The sequence below is a fragment of the Scyliorhinus canicula genome, chromosome 7, assembly GCF_902713615.1.
Source record: "Scyliorhinus canicula chromosome 7, sScyCan1.1, whole genome shotgun sequence".
NCBI classification, from domain to species: Eukaryota; Metazoa; Chordata; class Chondrichthyes; order Carcharhiniformes; family Scyliorhinidae; genus Scyliorhinus; species Scyliorhinus canicula.
This window is the reverse complement of record NC_052152.1, coordinates 25,341,906-25,367,156: the sequence shown is the minus strand read 5'-3', so window position 1 is coordinate 25,367,156 and position 25,251 is coordinate 25,341,906. Positions and strand designations below refer to the sequence as shown.

General features: G+C 42.0%; 1 protein-coding gene across 3 annotated transcripts in view; it reads right to left on the bottom strand.

Moving 5' to 3' along the window:
• The window catches only part of itsn1 (intersectin 1 (SH3 domain protein)), a 204,789-nt gene that overhangs the window by 124,996 nt on the left and 54,542 nt on the right, over nucleotides 1–25,251 (bottom strand). For all 3 annotated transcript variants that reach the window (XM_038801596.1, XM_038801593.1, XM_038801594.1), the window contains exons 3-9: nucleotides 22,478–22,570; nucleotides 15,616–15,679; nucleotides 11,478–11,632; nucleotides 11,168–11,347; nucleotides 8,176–8,281; nucleotides 5,235–5,344; nucleotides 2,417–2,480 (exon numbers count right to left, since the gene is read on the bottom strand). In XM_038801596.1, the coding sequence (XP_038657524.1) occupies nucleotides 2,417–2,480; nucleotides 5,235–5,344; nucleotides 8,176–8,281; nucleotides 11,168–11,347; nucleotides 11,478–11,632; nucleotides 15,616–15,679; nucleotides 22,478–22,570 (772 nt within the window). The remainder of the gene's footprint in view (nucleotides 1–2,416; nucleotides 2,481–5,234; nucleotides 5,345–8,175; nucleotides 8,282–11,167; nucleotides 11,348–11,477; nucleotides 11,633–15,615; nucleotides 15,680–22,477; nucleotides 22,571–25,251) is intronic.

Here is a 25,251-nt window from a genome sequence, read left to right as displayed (position 1 = left end):
TCCACACCCATCTTTATCTTCATAAAACATTTACCCCGGAGTTTTTAAACCCTTCTAAAGCCAGGGTTAGAATTGGCATAAACATAACCCAGGCAGCACGGTACCACTGTGGCTTCACAGCGCCAGGGTCCCAGGTTCGATGCCCCGCTGGGTCACTGTCTGTGCAGAATTTGCACGTTCTCCCCGTGTCTGCATGGGTTTCCCCCAGGAACTCTGGTTTCCTCCCACAGTCTAAAGACGTGCAGGTTAGGTTGATTGGCCGTGATAAATTACCCTTAGTGACCAAAAAAGTTAGGGGAGGTTATTGGGTTACGGGGATAGGGTGGAAGGGAGGGCTAAGTGGCTCAGTGCAGACTCGATGGGCTGAATGGCCTCCTTCTGCATTGAATGTTCTATGTTCTAAAAACTCTTCCCACAATTTTTCTTCCTCACAGAAGCATAGAAGCTAAAAAGGAAGCCCGGAGCATCAGGACAGATTGAGGCTGCAATTCCACATTCTTTCCAATATCTACAAGGCACAATCAGGAGTGTGATGGCATATTTTCTCATGAGTGCAAATCCATCAACACTCAGGAAATTTGATACCATCCAGGACAAAGCAGCCCCCCAATGCAGCCCCATTGTTTGGTACCCCACCCACTGTCTGAAGCAGTCACTCCCTCCACCGCTAGCAGACTGTCGCTGCGACGTGCACCATCTACAAGATGCACTACAGCAACTCACCAAGGTTTCTTTGACAGTACCTTCCAAACCCAAGACCTCTATCTCCACCTCCAAAAACCAAGGCAGCAGCCACCACCACCAGCAAATTCCCCCTCAATGTCTCGCCCTATCCGATTTGGATATATATCTCAATTTGTTTGTTATTGCTGGATCAAAATCCTGAAACTCCCTACCCAACAGCACCATGAGTTTACCTATACCACACAGACTACGTCAATTCAAGATGGTGGCTCACCACCACATTCCCATGGGCCATTAGGGGTGAATAACAAATGCTGATCTTGTCAGCGATGCCCAATGAACAAATTTTGTAGTGCTACAACAGACGCTGCATTAAACATCTTCGATGCAAAAAAATCACTAACGTGATGGTCTTTGTGCTATGAAAAAGTAAAACATGTAATTCATCAATTTGTCGAATTCATTTTCTTCAGCCGATGTAAATTTGAATGAGTTCAATTCTTCTATGCTAATCATATCGTGCAGTTAGCAGTGACCAGAGATTCACATGGCACAACAGAAAGCAGTGAGTCATTACAGATATTGACTGACAAGATGCAAAGTCCTTTATCTCAACATGCCTCAACTCTAATTTCAAAATAACCCTCCAACAATTAGCCTTGCTAACAATCATGCAGCCTCGAGTAAGAATGCTCAATAAAAGTTAATTTTCATCTAAAAGTTCTTGCATCAATGAGGCAAACCAATCACATTTCACACAGGACCTTTACAGCAACCAAATGAGCCTTTCATCCAATCATATTTAGCCAATTTGAATGCAGTTTCTAAAAGTAAAAAAAGGTTCATCTGAACTACAGATGATTAATTTTAATAAATTGGTTTGAAGTTCAAAAATGTGCCAATGATGCAACATTCAGGCATGGATGGTAAAACACATCAATTTTAGCCTTGGCTACCTCGCATAGTTTAAAATGTTAGTCCTGCCTGGAGGATGGAATGCAGTGGAAGCTTGATACTCCTATGCAAGGAAAGGAAGTGGGAAATTAAATCACTGTTCTTAATTGCTAGCAATTAAGGACAGCAGAAAACTGTATACTCTCTACTTAGGTGTATTCTTAGCAAACCACTTGATGGGCAGCCCATCCACAAACATTCACTCCCTTCACCACAGTGGCAGCCGTGTGTACCATCTGCAAGATGCACTGCAGAAACTTACCAAAGCTCCTTAGATGGCACCTTCCAACCCCATGACCACTACCACCAAGAAGGACAAGGGCTGGAGACACATGAGAGTACAACCGCCTGGAAGGGAGTTCCCCTCCAAGCCACACACCAACCAGACTTGGAAATATAATCACTGTTCCTTCATGGTTGCTGGGTCAAAATCCTGGAACATCCTCCCTAACCTCACCATGAGTATATCTACACCACATTGACTGCAGCGGTTTAAGAAGGTAGCTCACCACCACCATCATCACCTTAAGAGGACAATTAGGGATGAGCAATAAACTTCAGCCTAGCCAGCATCCATGAAAGAATTTTTTAAAAACAAGATGGGCGAGAGAAAAAGGAGGTGAGGGGAGCAAGAGAGATTCAGCTTGAGGTGATCATCTATCCCACAATTCAGTCACAGAGTCAAGCAGCTAAAGCTTTATATATTATCCCGTTGACAAATTAGACTATTCGAATCCTTATGAGATTTTAGGAAATAATTTGTTTGGCAAATACTCACCATATGGATGCTAGCTGAGCCTGTGGTAAACTGCATTGCATTAAGATGGTTCTTGCCTGTGGACCTGTAAAATAAAAATGTCTCCATTCAGTATTGCTTGTTGCACAGAGAAATGTTTTGCATATTTTGTTCATTCTAGTAATTTGTTGAATTTCTACTTGGAATACAGATGCTGGAGATACGATTTACTGACTAAGGCTTTCTAGCTTTTGTGAAATAAAGACAAAAATGCACTGCATGGAATGAGGAAAAAGCAAGCTTGTAATATCAGCTCAAAGAAAAGACAAATCCCTGAATCTTGGCTGCCATTTTTAGCTGTGTACTTCTCATAATCTGCAAGTAAACATGTGGTATAAAAAGAGAGATGAATAAAGCAGAAAAAAAGAAAGAATCCAAGAGTTGCAAAGGGAGGTGGAAATTAAGAGCATTTAAGATCAGAAAAAAGTACGGTTAAAACTCAAACACCAATGCATTATTAAAATGAAGCAATACGTTGACTGGATAGCATTGAGTTTGAGGATTTTTTGCACCATTTCTAGCACTTGCATTCAAAACATGGTTTTTAAATGCATGAAGCTCACAAAGTGCGATCTCAGCGGATGAAAATCAGCAACTTTCAGCAGGGTGGAAGCAGAGATGCAATCAGAATGTGTCATGTTCATTGCAATAAATGACAATTAGTAAAAATAAACTTAATAACTGGGGATGAAGAACTTTTCACTGTTTCAAAATGTTTGTTATGCCAGAACATTGAAAGAATAAAATCTTTCTCAAGTGTTTTTGAACAAAAAAAAAGTGTGATTGGGGAATGGAGGTGAAATTCTTCCCCTCCCATTATATAGCTGCCCATTGCAGGACAGATAGATAACAGTCTGCACAGGGAAGGCAGTAGTGTAGTGGAAGTGGCCTAGTGGTATTGTCGCTGGACTAGTAATCCAGAGACCAAGTCATGCCCTGGGGACCCGGGTTTGAATTCCGCCATGGCAGATGATGAAATTTGAATTCATAAAAAGAAATCTGGTATTAAAAGTCTAAAGATGACCAGGCCGACACTGTCACTTGTGGTTAAAACCCATCTGGTTCACTAAACATCCTTTTTTGAAGGAAATCGGTCATCCTTGTCTGGCCGACTTGTGACTCCAGATCAACAGCAATGTGGATGACTCTTAAATGCCCTCAGGGATGGACAATAAATGCGGTACCAGCCAGCGACGCCCACATCCCATGAACAAATTTTTTTTTTAAACTGCCGTCTCGGTTCTACAAAGACACATCCTTTAATTAGACATTTAATTGACAATATGCTTTGTGGTAGCACTCACTCATTCCCTTTTCTTGATGGTCATTCCAAGGCAAAAGCTGACAGAAATCAAAGTCATGCAATTCCCAATTTTATTTAATGCTATCCAAGTTACAGACTGCTTTTAAACCCTAGGGAACTGCTGCAGTTTACCTTGATTTTTAAATAAACCAAAGCTCATTAAGTAAAAACGTCCTTTTTCAACAACTGGCCCCATAGAGGAAAGGAATAATTTGAAGGTCAAAGACTAGGCCAGAGCAGATTTGTCACAATCATTTTCATACGAGTTCCCATTGAGTTCCAAGATCAGAATTAAAACTCACAGTACCTACCACCATCATTTCTATAGCTGCCCAAAGATTTAGCCTTTTGTGATGGTTCTGACAAATCTACGAAATCTTGCATGCTAACGTGGTCAGTGAGGATACAAGCCCTGGTCTGGATGGACTGCATTCATGAGTAATTGAAAATTCAGGAAGACGACAGCAGAGGTACCATTATATATACATATGACACTTCATTCGAAGACGGAACCACTGAAAGGCGGTTTGTCCTAATAATAGTCAAATTTGGTAATGTGCAAACAAGTTTGTATCAGATCTCCAATGAGGCTCCAGAAACCAAATGAAATAAAGACAAAGACACACATATTTGTGGGTGTCGAAGGACTAGAATATGAAAGGTAGCAAAATGATTCTGATACTTGACTAATAAACCAGAGACTTATAACTATCTAGAAACATGAATTAAAATCCTTCCTTGCCAGTTTTAGAACTTAAATTCAATTAGTTTAATATAACCTGTCCAGATCCGACTTGCTGGGGATAATTGGTTACCCCATGTTGTATTTTAGGGAATACGAGTTCCCCCAAGGAGGGTGGGGCAGGGCAATCATTAGCAGTGTAGTTGTAGAAATAGAGCTGGCCAGTGTGGTACCAGCTAGAGAAGTGAAGTACTGGTACTGTGTACATATTGTTGTAAATAAAGTTACTTTCTGTTTAACTCTACAAACTCATGCTGGATTCTTCGTGGTCCTCACAAATTGGTTGAATAAATCAGGAATAAAATGATAACCTCAGCAACTGTAACTACATTTTACCAGTGTAGTAATTCTGTTTTACCAGTGTAAAAACACATCTAGTTCAATCACGTCCCTTCTGAAAGGTAATCGGTTCTCCTCCAGGTATACATTAATATGGTTGACCCTCAGCTGCCCTTGGGAATGGCCTGACAATCCACTCAATTGTTAAGGCAGTGGTTTACCACCACCATCTCAAGTTCAGACAGGGTTAGGTAATAAATGCTAACCTTGTCGTGAATGAATAAAAACATTCTAAGAATCTAATTGAGAGGTTGAAAATATTTTGCAACGTATGAATGGTAAAACAAAACATGCAGAGGAAAACAGCAAAATTAGTGCTCATCACTGTCGAGCAAGCAGTCAAATCTATCCACATGCTATAGAACTAAATCAACCATTAGAACAAAATGGAATGACCCATTTGCTAAACCTCCTACCTGTTAAATGTCCACTCATTGTTTTATCATGACTGTTGAAAAGCTGTCTGTATTTCAACCTGGATGACTGTGGAACAGCCCATTCTACAGCAGCAACCATAGGAGGCACACTAAAACATACCAAAATAAAACAAGCCAATTGTTCATGAAAAACATATTTCACCTTTTCAGCAAAAAAAAATCTATCCAAAATTTATGACCATTAAATTGCAACAGAAACTTCGAAAATCAAACTTACAAGTCAAAATTCATGCTAGTTTTCCGTTGCATTGCAGATGCAATGCTGTTTGTTCTCTACACTGCTCTCTTTGGCAAGTGATCCCAAGAGTATTATCTGGGCACTTTAAGAGGTGCAAGTCCTAAAAATTAGCTCTGCCTATCTAATCTTGACCTACCAGAGACAAAGAAATACTCAGTAGCAAAGCCAGAGAACCATGGCCCATTTATGTAGTTTCATTTTAGGTGGACAGAAAACGCTCTTGTATGTGATACTCCACAGCATAAATGGCAGTCCATCTATCCCATTCATGCAGCAAGTTCATAATCTTAGTCATGTTATTCCTGGGGCATCAACAATTAGAGCTCAGGGGTTATCCACTCCTCGGGTGGGATAACAGGAAAAATAAAAGGGAGTTCCTCTGGCAACTAATTTAATAGGCAAGGTCCAAAATAGTTATTTTAGATTAGAATAAAATAGCAACCAAGAGGCAGCTAGAAATTACTTTGATAGTGCTATTAATGGATGAATGTTGAGTTCATTCATTTGTGCCAATGCCAAAATGAAGCCCAGCTCTTTTACAATAAATGCAATGCTGTATGAACACAGACAGACATTCATTTCTCAGCAGTAATTTCTAACAAATAATCTTCAAATTCAGAACCGAACCTCAATCAGTCCACTTTTCAAAGGAGAAAAAAAGCCAGTTTCCAGCCAACAACTTTCCAACAGGTATCCCAAGATGGTACTCTGGATTAGGGACATTGGCACTTCTCTGCTCCCTAACCAGTTGGTGCCATTTTCATTTCTGGCATTCCCTCCAGCAATGGAGATCACATATTTCTGTTCTTTGTTGGCACACAATCCCTCCCACTGTCAGCTTCCATTTGGTGATCCGACAAGGTTGACTTGAAGAAATCCTGGTTGTGACAGTTATGCATTAGACTTTAAAACTTCATGGCGCTTTGCCTTTGAACTACATTTGTTAACTCTGGAGTAGCTTGCAGTTCAATATGCACTGTTATTTTTCCTGTGGCTTAAGAATAGGTGGTTGGTGGAACATTTAGTTGGAAGTTCTTGAACAGAATGATCACGATAACAACAAAATGCCCAAGCAGGAAACCGTAGTAACTTCCCAGCAAAAATAAATTCAGAACACTTCCCCTTCAACTTGAAATCTTGGTTGTAAAATTAGTTTAATATTTCTTCACAACATCCAATCATAAAACAATCAACCACTGTTGGCAACAGCATGCTCATCGGCAGCTGTCCCTCGATTAGAAGATCAACTTAGGTACACGATTTTCTCCCAAGGGTCTTCATGTAGCTGAACAGGTCAACTCTTGAGTCCATGGTGCAGGAAATCTCCTGAGATATAGGGGTAGTGAGGCCCAGAGGCAAGGATTTATTTCCTACTTCTGCGCTGTAAATTCAATGATTTTTTTCACCCCCCCCCCCCCCCCCCGCTGCTCTGCCTCATCATTAAGATGGTGGGACTCAAAAGCGGAATACAGCTTGCTGGACAAGTTATCACCAATGGAATAATTGGTTGCAAGCTCTTCTCAAGTCATTGTCAATTCTACCACACTTCACGGCAAGCTTCAGAGTGGCTGTGAAGAGTTTTCTTCATCCTCCTCCACAGATCACACAGCGAAAAGCAACCCTGGCCCATTATCATTGCTTACTGTATTGGTTTTGTGCACAAATGTGCTCACCCCAGTCCAACACCGGCCACATCATGTATTGGGGAGGATTATGATAAATGTGTAAACAAGCTGTTGATATTCACGAGAGTAAAGAGGCAATCATCTTAAAAATCTCAAATTGTAACATCCAGAAAATCTCATCCACTGAACAAGTCAACATTGTTCAGGTTGCTTACACTAGTTGGACAAGTAAATTGCACTTTTTTTGGCCCATATACACCATTCTCCCAACAATAGGACCAATCTTTCTGACGCTTCCTTTTATCATGAATCTTCTTGTGACAAGAATCTCACAGAATATCAACTCGGTAATTTCCTGCCATTTATTCATTTTAAAATTCCTTGTTCAAAGATAATCCAAGCACAGATGCATGCAATAATCTAGGCATATAATGTTAATGTTTTAGTCATTATACCTCAGCACACCATGTATTTTTCTTTCATACTCTGAAAGACAATATTGGTCTTCTTCATGCTTTGTTTCAAACATTGAACTGCAATGTCATGCCACAGTTGCTTGTCAGTTTAATGCAGTGTTTCTGCGCAAAACATAATCAGCACGCACTATGTCCTTATCAGAAGCAGCAATGAGTCATGCATTTGTGAACATTGACGACCAGGCGCAAGCCTGAAAAATAAACCCAAAACAGCTACCCACATTCTATGCAACGAGATTACATATATATTGCTGCTTATTAAAATCAGACTTTAAATTGTATCTATGCTTGTGAATTGCATTTGCGAAAGCATTTAGTTTGCTCAGGGAAGGATTGAAAAAGATTGCCAAAACCAACTGAAGTTCTGAAAAAAAAAACCCATCAAATTGGAGAGGTCAAGACATGATTAGCATTTTGTTCTCTGATCTTCAAACGGGAGCTCCGTCTAGAAAGTGATTGCATTATTTGAGCTGGGCTGCTTTCATTTTCCAGGCATATAAACCCATTTGTACCGTGTCTCAGATGAAACTAAAGCAAATTAAATCAGTATAAATGAAATTAAATTTAGGGGAGTAACTCACTTGACATTTCCTATGTCAAACGACTGTGCCTTTTGCAGCTTTGTTCCATTAGCTTGATTGATTGATGCAGAGCGACTGAAGGAAGAACTCTTTGGCAAAGTGGCTCCTAAGATACCCAAAACAAATTTCAAAATTCTCAATTTTTTTTTCTCATCGTTCAATGCCCTTTTCCCATCTTACACCCCAACTTTTACATATACAACTTCGCATCTCACTGTCCCTTCTTCCGTCTTCCCACCCTCCCTAATATTGATAGATGAACATTAACTCATTGCAGATGCTAGAACATATTGACAAATGCCATACGCCTTATTATCTCTCTCTCTCCACTTTCAAGAACAGTTTTTTATTAAAAAAAACAATTGCACTCATGGTAGGCACCATTTTTTCTCCCCCATCACACTCTTGGCATCTACTGCTGCATCCTCCTTAATGCAAAGTGCTCGAGACATCTTCCTGCACACCATAAGCATTATTCAAATACAGTAGGTTGGCATAATGCTTTTGTTATTGCTGGAAAGAACATGAATGATGGAAGTTTTTCATCCAATTCCTCTTGTACATTGATGAACACAATTCACAACTCCTTGCACATCAGGGTCATTAATTGGCAAATAAATGTCTTAAATTATTATACAAGTGCCACCAATCAATGGTGGATTTATCCCTTATCCTGAGCAAGTTCTTATTCACACAAAGTGAAAGACGAACATGGAAGATATCTAGAGAATGAGAATGCATAAGAACTGGCTAAAGGTTGAATATTAACAACTATTGTCAGATGTGTTATTCCCGAGTCTGGGGCAAGTTGGGCTGAGTGAAGTATTCCAGATCTGGTAGATTTTAATCTAGAAACAGAGTTTACGCTGCGTCTGTATGACTCTTCGAAAAATTGGCTTGGCTTCTCTCTCCAAAGATGCTGCCAGACTTGCTGAGTTTATCCAACATTTTCGGTTTTTATTTCAGATTTCCAACATTTGCGGTATTTTCCTTTTATTTCAGTGCAAAATATATTTACGTAAGCAGGCTTTTAAGTATTATAAAGACGGGAACACATTCAGAGCCCGGAGATAGTTCACACAAAGGGCAATAAATTGATCCCCAAGAGATTCAACGGCATATATTTGTGCAAATGAGAGGTGTCCTTCTTGAGGTGTACACAATAGTAAGCAATATACCAGTGGGGGAAAAGATTAGGAACATTACTGAACCAGGCAAGGGAACACAGGTTTAAATTAGTAAATGGTGACGATGTCAGGAACTCTCATATACAAACAAGAGTGGGCACCATATGGACACGGTTGCACGTCCGGTCAGGAAGACAAAAGCCTTGCATTATTTCAACAATAGGATGCCATGGTGTGAGGTGGTGGATAGAAAATGTAGTCTTTTTAGATGAATTAGCTGGGATGGCTAGATGACCCACTTTATTTCTCGTAAATTTAGAATACCCAATTATTTTTTTCCAATTAAGGGGCAATTTAGCGTTACCAATCCACCTCACCTGCACATCTTTGCGTTGTGGGGGTGAAACCTAGGCCGGCACAAGAGAATGTGCAAACTCCACATGGACAGTGACCCAGGGCTGAGTTCGAACCCGGGTCCTCAGCGCCGTAGAAAGCAGTGCTAACTACTGCACCACTGTGCTGCCCTTTATCTACTTGGTGCATGATCATGTAGCCGGAACTAGGATTATCCCTTTTATTAATAACTCAAATACATACAGTACATACATCATTGATAATAGCCTTGTGCTCTATTGGTCAACCATGTCCATGCAGGCTTCTTGCGAAAGTTACACACACACACACAACCCTTCGTTCTTTTCCCATAACCCTGCAAATTTCTCCTTTTGAAGTATAGAATTAACTCCCTTTTGAAAATTACGATCAAGTCTGCTTCCACCACTTTTCAGGAGTGCAGTCCAAATTATAACAACCTGTAAAGGAAATTCTCCCAGAATTCTTCTCCAATTAACATAAATCTGTGTCCTCTGATTACCAAGCTTTTTTGCCAATAGAAACAAATGGTTTCCCGTTATTTATCCTATCAAAATCCTTCAATTTTTGAATGTCTATGAACATTCCTTGCTCCAAAGCAAACAATAACAGTTTGTCTAGTCTCCCACATACTGAAGTCCCTTATCCTGTTACTATTCTGGTTAATTCCCTCTGCACCATCTCCAAGGTTGTGATATCCTTTCTAAGTGTGGTGTCCAGATTGCACAGCATTCTAGCCGAGGCCTAGCCACTGATCGATGAACGGTAATCTTAACTTCCTTGTTTTTGTACTATGTGCCTCCATTTATAAAACCCAGGGACCCTGCTTTAGGCAAGACTACCCCATCAATTTATCCTACTACCTTCAAAAGATTTATCTTTGTGAACGCCATGTCTATGTGCACTTTAAAATTGTAAGATTTCATTTATATTAGCTCTCCTAATATTTCCTTTAAAATGGAGAGAAAGATCTTAGTACCTAGGCATTTTGATATGTTGGTCATCAAACTGTTGCTAAGAAGGCAGAGATACAAGTCACAAAACTGAACTCAATGTCAAGTAATTTTATTTATGGGGAAGCTTCTCTTCTTGGAAATAAAGGAGAGGCTAACTGATGTTTTCAAGATTGAGGGAATTGTTTAAGTTGATGTAAGCAACTTACTCAGTCACAAGATGATGTCCGAACATTGGATAGGTTATTGCTAAAAAAAAATAATTAAAAAGGCTAACATGACTTTTTTCCCCACCCCACTCAAAAGGGCAATAACTTACCAGGGAAGCCAAGTGAAGTGGACAGTATAAACAGGTTTAATAGACAACTGGATGCATTTCTGGGGAGAAAGTGATTAAGGGACAGAATGAGAAGGAAGCTGGAGCTGATCCACAAAAAGGATCAGGCCTCACCCAATTGATTGGTTTTCCTGTTTTGAAAGAGCTTGCTGTGTAATGTCCGCGCTTTAATAATCTGTACTTTGTTCACAGATTATACTCACCTGCATGAGCAAAGGCAGGTAGAGGCTGTACCATAGGAGGTGCCCCATTGGCTAGCGGTGGAACTCCTGCTGTAGGAACAGAAGACACTAATGGTGGTGACATTCCTACCACTGGCATTGGTGCCATTGACAAAGGTGCGACTGCTCCCATGGAGGACATAGCTGAAACATTACCAATACCTTAATGGGGAGAACAAAGATACTGTTGCATATACAGGATATAATGTAATGGCTTAAAGAAAATCACATTTCAAAAATTAAGCTAGCTATTTGGAGAAAGTCTAATAAAGTACAACAACGTGACACTAACCAAATCCTGCTGAAATGGCGACTGGTATTTGTTTCATGATTGGAGGCAGTGCAGATGGAAGCTGGTGACCCTGTAGTTTTAGCTTAATCAGTTTCATGGCTATGGAAAACTCCATCTGATCCATCTTTCCATCATTATTCAAGTCAGCCAGAGCCCTTCAAATAGAAACAAAACATTAAAAACTGGGGGTTTTACAGCCAGTGTGGGCAATCCAGATGTGGAATACTCAGTACAGCTGGCAGCATCTGGAGAGAGATAAACAGAATTAACTGATGAAAAGTCACAGGCTTGAAATCTTAACTCTGTTTCACGCTCCGTAAATGTTGTCAGACATCCCAGCATTTCATGTTTTGATTAGTAAGACTGATAGTATTTACAATATTTTGCTTTTTCACTTGCAATCTGACTACTTATTTATATAGTTTATGGTAGCACGGTAGCATTGAGGTTAGCACAATTGCTTCACAGTTCCAGGGTCCCAGGTTTGATTCCCGGCTTGGGTCATTGTCTGTGCGGAGTCTGCACATTCTCCCCGTGTGCGCGTGGGTTTCCTCCGGGTGCTCCGGTTTCCTCCCACAGTCCAAAGATGTGCAGGTTAGGTGAATTGGCCATGCTAAATTGCCCTTAGTGTCCAAAATTGCCCGTAGTGTTGGGTGGGGTTATTGGGTTATGGGGAGGTGTGGGCTTGGGTAGGGTGCTCTTTCCAAGAGTCGGTGCAGATTCCATGGGCCGAATGGCCTCCTTCTGCACTGCAAGTTCTCAAAAAAAAGATGTTGTGAGACCAAGCACTTTGATATCTTTGGCTTATATTCGTAATATTTTCCAACAAGAAAAAGAATCATCACCTTCCATAGTTGTGGTTTACCGCCTTAATTTTTCTGCAGTCTCCAGTTACAAATATAAAAACAGTCACCCTCCTGAGGAAGTAACTCTGCCTATTAAAGAATTTCATGCCATACATCTCAGGCGATTCTCCAGTGTCAGGTTTCTAGAAGCACAATTCTGCCCATATCTTCAGCAATAGACTACATTAGTTAGGCAAATCAACAACCACTATAAGTGGTATGTCATATTATATTCTAAACCAACATGTAGAATAGGATTCACAGTCTTGTTCATCTAACTACCCATGAAAGGGAAAATGTAATACCTATTTAATACCTGTAACGTCAACCTTGTACAACCATGTGGTATTAATTTCTAAGGGCTATGTAACATTCATCCTTCTCATTACCCAAATGCCAAATATACAATTGAGGATATTTTCAAATTTACTCAACACCGTTGATTCATTACTTATCTATGAACCATGATGTGGAGATGCCGGCGTTGGACTGGGGTGAGCACAGTAAGAAGTCTTACAACACCAGGTTAAAGTCCAACAGGTTTGTTTCAAACACGAGCTTTCGGAGCACGGCTCCTTCTTCAGGTGAATGGAAAGGCTTGTTCCAGAAATGTTTATATAGACACAGTCAGAGATGCCCCAGAATGCGAGCACCTGCAGGCAATCAAATCATCAAAGATGCAGAGAGAGAGGTAACTCCAGGTTAAAGAGGTGTGAATTGTCCCAAGCCAGTTCAGTCGGTAGGCCTCTGCAAGTCCAGGCTTGTTGGTGGGGGCCGAATGTAATGCGACATGAATCCCAGATCCCGGTTGAGTCCGCATTCATGCGTGCGGAACTTAGCTATAAGGTTTTGCTCAGCAATTTTGCGTTGTCGCGTCTCCTGAAGGCCTCCTTGTAGAATGCTGACCCGGAGATCAGAGGCTGAATATCCTTGACTGCTGAAGTGTTCCCCAACTGGAAGGGAACAGTCCTGCCTGTTGATAGTCGCATGACGCCCGTTTATTCGTTGTCGCAGTGTCTGCATGGTCTCGCCAATGTACCACGCTTCGGGACATCCTTTCCTGCAGCGTATGAGGTAGACTACATTGGTCGAGTCGCACGAGTATGCGCCGCGTACCTGGTGGGTGGTGTTTCCACGTGTAATGGTGGTGTCCATGTCGATGATCTGGCATGTCTTGCAGAGATTACCCTGGCAGGGTTTTGTGGTGTTGTGGTTGCTGTTCTGAAGGCTGGGTAATTTGCTGCAAACAATGGTTTGTTTGAGGTTGCGCGGTTGTTTGAAGGCCAGTAGTGGGGGTGTGGGGATGACCTTGGCAAGATGTCCATCCTCGCTGATGATGTGTTGGAGGCTGCGAAGAAGATGTCGTAGTTTCTCCGCCCCAGGAAAGTACTGGACGACGAAGGGTACTCTGTCAGTGGTGTCCCGTGTTTGTCTTCTGAGGAGGTCGGTGCGGTTTTTTGCTGTGGCGCGGTGGAACTGTCGATCAATGAGTCGAGCGCCATATCCCGTTCGTACGAGGGCATCTTTCAGCATCTGTAGGTGTCTGTTGCGCTCCTCCTTGTCTGAGCAGATCCTGTGTATACGGAGGGCTTGTCCATAGGGGATGGCTTCTTTAATGTGTTTCGGGTGAAAGCTGGAGAAGTGGAGCATCGTGAGATTATCTGTGGGCTTGCGGTAAAGCGAGGTGCTGAGGTGACCGTCCTTGATGGAGACGAGTGTGTCCAAGAATGGAACTGAATTTGGAGAATAGTCCATGGTGAGTTTGATGGTGGGATGGAACTTATTGATGTCATCGTGTAGTCGTTTCAGTGATGTCTCGCCGTGGGTCCAAAGGAAAAAAATGATGACATTTTTTTCCTTTGGACCCACGGCGAGACATCACTGAAACGACTACACGATGACATCAATAAGTTCCATCCCACCATCAAACTCACCATGGACTATTCTCCAAATTCAGTTCCATTCTTGGACACACTCGTCTCCATCAAGGACGGTCACCTCAGCACCTCGCTTTACCGCAAGCCCACAGATAATCTCACGATGCTCCACTTCTCCAGCTTTCACCCGAAACACATTAAAGAAGCCATCCCCTATGGACAAGCCCTCCGTATACACAGGATCTGCTCAGACAAGGAGGAGCGCAACAGACACCTACAGATGCTGAAAGATGCCCTCGTACGAACGGGATATGGCGCTCGACTCATTGATCGACAGTTCCACCGCGCCACAGCAAAAAACCGCACCGACCTCCTCAGAAGACAAACACGGGACACCACTGACAGAGTACCCTTCGTCGTCCAGTACTTTCCTGGGGCGGAGAAACTACGACATCTTCTTCGCAGCCTCCAACACATCATCAGCGAGGATGGACATCTTGCCAAGGTCATCCCCACACCCCCACTACTGGCCTTCAAACAACCGCGCAACCTCAAACAAACCATTGTTTGCAGCAAATTACCCAGCCTTCAGAACAGCAACCACAACACCACAAAACCCTGCCAGGGTAATCTCTGCAAGACATGCCAGATCATCGACATGGACACCACCATTACACGTGGAAACACCACCCACCAGGTACGCGGCGCATACTCGTGCGACTCGACCAATGTAGTCTACCTCATACGCTGCAGGAAAGGATGTCCCGAAGCGTGGTACATTGGCGAGACCATGCAGACACTGCGACAACGAATAAGCGGGCATCGTGCGACTATCAACAGGCAGGACTGTTCCCTTCCAGTTGGGGAACACTTCAGCAGTCAAGGACATTCAGCCTCTGATCTCCGGGTCAGCATTCTACAAGGAGGCCTTCAGGAGACGCGACAACGCAAAATTGCTGAGCAAAAACTTATAGCTAAGTTCCGCACGCATGAATGCTGACTCAACCGGGATCTGGGATTCATGTCGCATTACATTCGGCCCCCACCAACAAGCCTGGACTTGCAGAGGCCTACCGACTGAACTGGCTTGGGACAATTCACACCTCTTTAACCTGGAGTTACCTCTCTCTCTGCATCTTTGATGATTTGATTGCCTGCAGGTGCTCGCATTCCGGGGCATCTCTGACTGTGTCTATATAAACATTTCTGGAACAAGCCTTTCCATTCACCTGAAGAAGGAGCCGTGCTCCGAAAGCTCGTGTTTGAAACAAACCTGTTGGACTTTAACCTGGTGTTGTAAGACTTCTTACTGTTATCTATGAACAATCTACACATGCATCATTCAGGAAAATACTTATTTTAAATAGTCCTTGGAGTAGATTGTTTAGCCAATAAAATCATTTTCTAGGAACTTACCATATTTGTGCAAGTACAGGTGGAGGTAATCCAGACTGGAGGAAGAAATTTCGGGCCTGATCACCTGAATTTAAAAAGTACAATGACACGTAGAGGTACACCAAATTTAATACATTCTACACATATACAAACTGCAATAATGAATAGAAATTCCTCACAATAGGTTAAAATCTGCTGATTCTAAGACTTGAATTCTGCATCATACTTAACTTCACATTCTAACTATTTCTGAACTGGATTTATTATTAATAATAATAATAATAATCTTTGCCAACACAAATTGCTTACATTGGTGTGCATTAATCATTGCAAAAACATGTAAAAAGCATGTGAAAATGTGAACAGGGCAAGATGAAGTAAGGTGGGTGAAGGCTCCTGTGGAGCTTGAACAGCAGCGGTTACCCATTTGTGTGTGTAAACACCATGTAATACACAGATATCTAAATCATAGAACCATAGAAAAGTTACAGCACAGGAGGTCACTCGGCCCATCTTGTCCATGCCAGCAAGAGGACACCCAGGTGCCCTTTCTAATCCCACCTCCCTGCATCCGGTTCATAGCCCTGAAGCTTACAGCACAGTGCACATCCAGGTACTTTAAAAAAAAGAGTTTAGGGTCTGTCTCCACCACCAACTTGGGCAGCGAATTCCAGACTCTCAATACCCTCGGCATAAAAACATTCTTCCTCATGTCTCCTCTACACATTCTGGTACTTATCTTGAATCTATGTCCCCTGGTTCTAGAATTCTCCACCAAGGGAAACTATTTTATTCTCACCATTACCTCCTCCCCATATAATTTAGTACACCTCATTCGCGTCACCCCTCAGCCTTCTTTGTTGCAAGGAAAATAGCTCCAATCTATCCAATCTGTCCTCGTAGCTACACTTTCTAGTCCGAGCAACATTCTTGTAAACCTCCTCTCCATTCTCTCCAGAGCAATTAGTTTCTTCCGGTAATGTCTTGACCAGAATGGCACACAATACTCCAGTTGTGGCCTCACCAATTTTCTACAATTCCGACATTATATCCTTACTTTTATATTCTATACCTCTGCCAATGAGGGAGAGCATTCCATATGCTTTCTTTACAATCTTGTTTACTTCAACTGTCTTTAGGAGCCTGTATATTTGTACAAGATCTCTCAATTCATCCACCCTCATCGTATATTTGCATTTATTGTGTACTCCCTATAACTGTTTGACCTCCCCAAATGCATGACATCACACTTCTCGGTGTTAAATTCCATCTGCCACTTTATCGCTCACCCAACCAACCTAGCTATATCATTTGAGATTATAGCTATCCTCTACACATCCACCACTCGGCCAATCTGTGTCGTCTGCAAATTTTCCAATAGTGTCCCCTACGCTCACATACAAATCATTAATATGTACCACAAACAGTAAGGGTTACAACACCGAGCCCTGTGAAACAACTTTCCATTTGCAAGGGCAGCCATCGACCTTTGTTTCCTGTTACTAAGCCAACTTTTTACCCAGTTTGCCACATTGCCCTGTATCCCATGGGCTTTTACTTTCTTGACCAATCTGCCATGTGGGACTGTCAAATGTCTTGCTAAAATCCATGTACATGACATCCACTGCACAAACTTCATCAACCCTTCTCGTCACTTCCTCAAAGAATTCAATCAAATTTGTGAGGCAAGACCTTCCTTTACAAATCCATGTTGACTATCTCCGACTAGTCCATACTTTCTATGTGACAGTTAATCCCATCTCTCTGGATTGATTCGACTAAACTTGCCCGCCACCTACACAAGCCTAATTGGTTTATAATGGTATGGAATTTCCTTAGATCACTTTTAAAACAATGGAACATTTGCATTTCTCTAGTCCTCTGGTACATCCCCTTGTGAGGATTGGAAAATCATCTTCAGAGCATCTGCTATCTCCTCCCTGACCTCCTTCAATAGCCTGGGAAACAATCCACTGGCCCAGGCGACTTATCAACTTTCAAGGATTCCAACCCTTAGAGTACGTCCTCTCCACGATTGTTCCATCCAATATCTATGTTCTTCCTGGATTACTATATCTGCATCATTCATTTCCTTAGTAAACACCGAGACAAATATTAATTTAAAACCTAACAGTCTCTGCATCTACACACCAGTTCCCTTCATCTCGGATAGGTCCCACTTTTTTCTCAACTAACCTTTTACCATTAATATATTGATAAAACATTCTTGGGTTTTCTTTCTTTACTTGCTAATCTTTTTTCATGCCCTCTGGTTGATTTCCTTATTTCCTTTCCCCACCCCCAAAAAAAATAGGGACTGGTTCAGCACAGTGGGCTAAATAACTGGCTTGCAATGCAGAACAATGCCAGCAGCGCGGGTTCAATTCCTGTACCGGCCTTCCCGAACAGGCGCTGGAATGTGGCGACTAGGGGCCTTTCACAGCACTGAAGCCTACAATAAGCGATTATTATTTTTTACTTCACCCCTGCACTTCCCTACTCGTCTAGGCTAAGTAGTGTTTAGTTTTGTCCCTATTGTATGCTTTCTTTTTCTGTTTGATCTTCCCTTGTACTCCTCTAGACAACTGGAGTGGGGTGGGAAGAGGGGTAAATTTGGCAGTACCACTTTTATTTTTGATGGGGACAGGTCTACTTTTAAATTTAGGATCTCGCTTTTTAGTGCCTCCCACTGATATATTCTCTAGCAGTGCTGGCCAGTCCACCTCAGCCAAGTTCCTTCTCATTTATGCAAAACGTGCCTTCCCCAGTTCAAAGTTTTCACGCCTGCTTTATCTCGGTCCTTTTCTACAGTAATACTTAATCTAAGTCAATTGGGATCACTATCCCCAATACCGTTGCCGACTGTGACTTCACCAATTTGCCCTTCTTTTGTTCCCAAGACTAGGTCTAGAATTGCATCTCCTCTCGTTGGGTTTGTCACCAATTGGTTGAAAATAAATTCCTGGACACTGCATTAATTTTTCTCCCTAGTTCCTCTTATATTGTTTGAATTCCAGTTGACATTGGGATAATTAAAGTTGCCTACTATTATTGTTCTTACAAGCAGAAATTTGCCTACATACTTGATCTTCTATCTCCCTTTCACTATCAAACAAATTATTTTATTCGAGCATGAAGAAGTGGTCATGGAAGACGTGGTTCACCATAGAGGAAAAGGCCAATGCGGCCAAAGAGAAGATTCATTCCTGGATTCACTTGTCCAAAACCATTAGCAGCCACAAGGTTACAACGAGATGTCTGTAAAAGGGTTAGCTCAGACTTTACTAGCAATGGCAGAGTTAAATATAAGCAATGTTAATTAATGTGTAAATTGTCCAGCAATTTGTAGATGAAAAAGATATCCCATGAACTACAAATTGCCACAAGTGGCTGGACGACTTACATCATTCCATCATTAGTCTCATGAAAAAATGGCAACTTGCCCTCAATCAGATATACAGCAGCAGAGACCTCAGGATCTCATTTATTGCGTTACCAGAAATGGTTGTGTTGACTACAAAGGAAACATGACTAATTAGTGTTGTTGAAATTGACCAAAGCTGATACTGTTAATGGGTGCAAGAGCAATTTCAAGGAACTTAACCAATGCCAAGTGAACCTATTGGCCAAGTGCTTCTTCAGCAAAATTTAATTTTAACAAGTAGTTAACTTCCTGTGGTCTTGCATTTGGGGGGGGGGGGGGGGGGGGGGGGGGGGGGGGAAGAGCTGATTGGAGCGAAACTGAAGGCTTTGAAAAGAAAATGAGTCATAGCAAGCAGGGTCATTTAAAAAAATATATATATTTTTACAAAGCCAAGTGAATCTGTAGGGAGTCTGCAGACCACACAAACGTGTTTTTAAGTTAGGAAAGAGAAAGCAGGTAACAGATTAAACAGAACCACTAAGGAGGGCACCACTGGGTTTTCAATTAATCATATATGAGCAAAAGGAAAATTGGAACTGGGAAAGGACGTGTGGAGCTATAATCGGCACTGAAGGTTGAGCAGCATGCGTCTTAAATTTTAAGGGCATGCGGTGGTGGAAAACGGGAGTGCAGAGCAAGGCTTGGAGCACGGGCTTTAGATCTTGGGAGTGGAGAGCAAAGCTTAAGACACAACTGCCACTTATTTAGTGAGTGGGATAAGACTAATGGGGGAGCAGGATCCCATTTCGTTTCAATTGTAGTGACAATCTTTCCTTCTAAAGATTCCCGGTGTGACACTTCTTAAAAATAAAAAGAACTGATAAGCTAGCTGAAATTTCCATGAGAGAAATGTCAGTTTCGGAAAATCACAAAATGTGATGGAAGTGAGCAATCCATGGCAGAAGTGGCAAAAGAGATTATGCCAAGGATCCCATTTAAAATGCTTAATATTCAATTTTAAATGTTGACAAAGTGCAACTGAAGATTACGACAACAAATGTTTGGACAGGAAAAGTATGCTATTCAGAAGACGTCAAAATAATACGTACTGGATAAACTGTGGGCTGACTGATATTATGCAAGCAAGGTTCACCATGCAATCAATTACCAGAACAACAATGGAAAATTACACATGAAAATTAAACTTGGCACGGTAGCACAGCGGTTAGCACTGTTGCTTCACAACTCCAGGGTCCCAGGTTCGATTCCAGCTTGGGTCACTGTCTGTGTGGAGTCTGCACAGTGTCTGCATGGGTTTCCTCTGGCTGCTCAGGTTTCCGCCACAGTACAGGTTAGGTGGATTGGCCATGCTAAATTGCCCTTATTATCCAAAAAGGTTAGGTGGGGTTACTGGGTTATAGGGTGGAGGTGCGGCTGAGTGCTCTTCCCAAGGGCCGATGCAGACTCAATGGGCTGAATGGCCTCCTTCTGTACTGCAAATTCTATGATTCTATGTTGCTGTTTATAGTTAAAGGTTGCAATGAAAAAGTATTTCTCTGGTTTAGCTCACCGAGCTAAAATCGCTGGCTTTTAAAGCAGACCAAGCAGGCCAGCAGCACGGTTCAATTCCCGTACCAGCCTCCCCAGACAGGCGCCGGAATGTGGCGACTAGGGGCTTTTCACAGTAACTTCATTGAAGCCTACTCGTGACAATAAGTGATTTTCATTTCATTTCTATAAGGTCCCAATAAGTTTTTCTCTATTCAATTTAGGTATCCCAAAGAAATCTCAAGAAAACCATAATCGCACAGCACTTCTGCATCAAAAAAAGGCTTCATCAGCTTTTGAACAACCTTGCAACACTTGAGCTTAAAGTGCAGTGCTTATAACCTTGAGAGTTTGCTTTTATTTGTTAAGTCTGCATCAACTCCCACATGACATTTCAGTGGTCACCAACACAGGCAGAGTTTCAAGCAAGCTGGATAGAAAGCCAGAGTTTGATGAAAGGAAGCCATTGACACACTTCGACAAAATCACAATGGCTGTTATTTAAGTGAAAAGTCAGTCTTTGAGTTGGTTTGTTTTGTCAATTTTGAAAAGGAGCCAAAACCTGATGTGGGGGTAATTAATTGGAATGAAAGAAAAATACTGTGTCATTATTAATTAGGTTTGTTAAAGAAAACAAAAAATATTGCCAAAGTAACAACTGAATTTCCACGGAAGCATTGAATGACAACACTTGTGTATGATTCTCAGCTTAGCCATTTTCCAAAGTGGAACTGTAGCACAGTGGTTAGCGCTGCTGCCTCACAGTGCTTGGGACCCGGGTTTAGTTCTGACTACTGGTGACTGTCTGTCTGTGCACTTTCTCCTTGCGTCTGCATGGGTTTCCTCCGGGTTCTCTGGCTTCCTCCCACAGTCCAAAGATGTGCAGGCTAGGTACAATGGCCGTGCTAAATTGCTCCTTAGTGTTCAACGGTTAGGTGGGGTTACGATTTTGCAGGTGAGTAGGTATCGGCAGAGTCCTCTTTCAGTGGGTCAGTGCAGACTCACTGGGCTGAAAGGCCTCCTTCTGCATTGTAGAGATTCTATGTTCAAAGCAACCCAAAAACTGTTTCTCGAAAAAACCTAAAGAAATCTGTTGGTTATTGATGTGGCTAAACATTAAAGCAAGTGATCAACATTTTGGGCAATTTGTTCAGTGAATTTAAATGTTCTTGTGGGAAAAAAAGCGGAGAAAACGATTTGATGCTCGTACTTGTGGATTAACTACAGTCCATGAGTACAATGTTTCCCTTTTGCCACCTTCTTAAAAGGAGATCAAAGATAATAACAAAAACTATATTCTAATGAGTACCCCCTCAGCTGCCTCACCCTGCAACGGACTGTACATCTCCTCTCAATGTTTCATTGAAACGCATTTCCGTCAATCGTGTGCCTAATTAGTCACCTACACATCACTGTCAACTTTCACCCACTTTTCCCATTGTCCCCTGTAGGAGTCATTCAATTGATTTTGGATTCTCAAACAGCATCTACCCTGGCCAAAGTCTCCAAATATTTGCCATGATTGTGGCCATGATGCTGCTTCTCTTTTCAGTTTCTTTGGATTTCAACAAAGTTGACTGTTCCGTTTACCGCTCCCTCGGATCAACATGTTACAGGATAGATAGCTTGCCCCCAATCTGCCTCCCATCATTATGGCAAAACTGTGAACCATTTTACCCCAAAACACAAAATCCCTTTCCCAAAACAACCTACCGAGCTTCATCTCGCACCACTTCACATAGCCTACTCAAAGCGCGACTCCTCAAACGAGCTTTAATCACTTCCCGAAACTCCTAACTGATGCCCAATTTCTCACTTGCAACAAGAAGTTTCCCAATGATAAAGGAGAGGTATAAACAAAAGTATTGGCAGTAATGAAGCCTGAATTTCAGAGTATAAAATAATCAAAAAGGATAACATTTAATCAAGAATTCAACAGGCAGTATAAGAGCAGATTTGTTTTGTTCTCACCAGTAATCAGTCCACCAACTGGTTTGATACTGAGGAACTGCTGGTCATGCTTGGCTCTTTCTTCCACTGTAATGGTACAGATATCCAGGGCCCCTGTTTCAAAATAAACAACAAACCATCAGATCATCAATGGATAACTTTTTTGGCGGAATGTGGCGACTCGGAGCTGTTCACAGTAACTTCATTGAAGCCTACTTGTGACAATCAGCGATTATTAGTAGTAGTAGTACAAAAAACTAAAACGTAGGTTCCCCATGGGAAAAACAGACCGTTTAAGACTGCACAAAAACACAACCATACAAAAGGATGGGCTCCAGCATTATATCAGTGCAACAATCAGCATGACGTAAAACCCACTGCCCCCTCAGCTTTCCCCTTTACCTATTCGAGGTAAACTTGACTTTTTTTTCCCCATGAGGTTTTATCAGTTGTCTACAGCTGTAATCTAACCCAATATTCAAGAGATACAAACGATTAGCTTCCATTTGGATTCTCATTTTAAAAAAACATTGAGTTTGCACGATTACACTCTTTTCAACTCATTATATGAAAATTCTGTGCCTATGAAAATGCTGAAGCAGCAGACAGTCCGGTTACACTTTTTAAAAATCAGGGAATTTTGATTCACTAGTTTAGTAATGAAGTTACAGAGCTGGGGTTATGCACCGAGATATTTGACATTCTCCAAATGTGACTATAGGTAGAAGCCAACGGTTATCTGGATTTGCCAGGCACCTATAGATGCATGGAAAAGGAACGAACAACAATGGTGAAAATTTATACACGGACTTGAAATCAGTGAAAATACCAGGAACTGTGATCCAATCATCGAAGAATTATCTTGGGTTGCTGTGCTAATTTACCTCTGGTTACCATAATTGGCCTCATTAAATTTGGCTTGCATTATGCATTTTGTACCTGTCCTCATCCCATGCCTCCCGTATAGCTGTGCAATATGCAGAAAACTAGTTATCTACAAAGAATCCTGTCCATTGTGGGAGACAATTAAGATTTCACTGTATTGAAGTTGAACTTAAATATCATTGCTGTGGGCATTAAGGTTTTTCTTTTAAATTTCTTGAATATTGAGACTTCAGGGCTTCTTGTTCAGCTCACTGGTTTAGCTCACTGGGCTAAATCGCTGGCTTTTAAAGCAGACCAAACAGGCCAGCAGCACGGTTCGATTCCCGTACCAGCCTCCCCAGACAGGCGCCGGAATGTGGCGACTAGGGGCTTTTCACAGTAACTTCATTGAAGCCTACTCGTGACAATAAGCGATTTTCATTTCATTTCATTTTCATTTCAAACAAAATTCCCAACTATTTTCCAATTCCGAATTATTTTGGGGAAATAATGACTCACATATCACTTCAGTAAGCTCACAGAAGAGAGCACATCACTTATGAGATTTGTATTACCCTGTAGTTACATTCATTTCCCAATATCCAAATTGGCTGTGGGTCATACAAAATCTTGATTTTAAAATTCTTCATCTTTTGCTTTCAAGTGCCTTCAAGGCCTTGCCTCTCCCCATCTCTGTAATCTCCATCAGCCCGACAACTGAGAGATACCTGCCCTGCTTAAAACTCTGGCCTCGGAGCATCCCAGATTTTATTGCTCAGCCACTGATGGCTGTGCCTTTAGTTGCCTCATTCCCAAGCTCTGGAATTCCTTCCCAATACCTCTCTACCTCATTTTCCATCTTTTAAGACTCTCCTGGCTAACCCCTTTCATCAAGCTTTGGGTCATTTGACCTAATATCTCGATGTAAATCGGTGCCATACTTTGTTTTGTTAAAGTAGCATTATAAAACAATGGCCCATACCTTCCTGATTCCCCAGCATCACATTTGGCGGGACGGGACGGGGGGGGGGGGGGGGGGGGGGGGGGGGGGGGGAAGAGACCCCAATGATGCCCTGGCGAATCTTTCTAGGATGTTCCCACCCAGGGATTTACCTGGCAATTGCCCAGATGCACCAACTTCCCCTGGACAGTCCAGGGCTGGGAACCACCCGACAAAAGCAATTTAAATTGCTATCTATGGATGTTTCTGCCAGTTTTTCTCTGATAGGACTCTGAAAGAGTTAGAGGATCCAACCTGATAACGGACATCCCTTCCCCTCCTGCTCCGACTCCTCTCTCCCGGTCTCCCCCAGATTGTCTGAACCATTTACCTTTGAAACCTACCCTCGCCCTTTAAATTGTCCCTTTAAACATCTCCTTTACGGCCCCTAGTGCTTTCTTCCCTCTGTCACAGTTACTCCACTCCGATGCACTGCTTTGCTGCTCCTGTCTCACCCAGCCTGAGTGAGGAAGGTTGGGTGAGACAGGGGCTTTGCAATTTCAACAAGTGGAAATCCACCAGGGAACTGCCACTCTGAGGAAATTACATGCCTATTGCTACACCACCTTTGTTGTGGAACATTAGGTTAGCAATCACTGCGCTAATAAGACACCAGCTCAATGGTTTCACTGTGGGGAGGCATCAAATTGAGGCTAGCTGTTTTCTATTATAATATAATAATAAAAGGATTTTAGCCCAACCCACATTCTTGAAGCCCCTGACAGGCTGTTCAGAGCAGCACTAATGTTTGTACTTCTGGGAGTGGGCTGCACACTGACATGGGATTAAACACACAAACTGCACCATTCTCAAAATAACGTACTGAAATCAACTTCAAGATTCTGTCTTAGCCCAAAAGCCTGCAGCAACCATTTCTACCCGAGGGAGGGAAATTCTGAGCATACCATTCACAAGTATTTATTATAAGGGT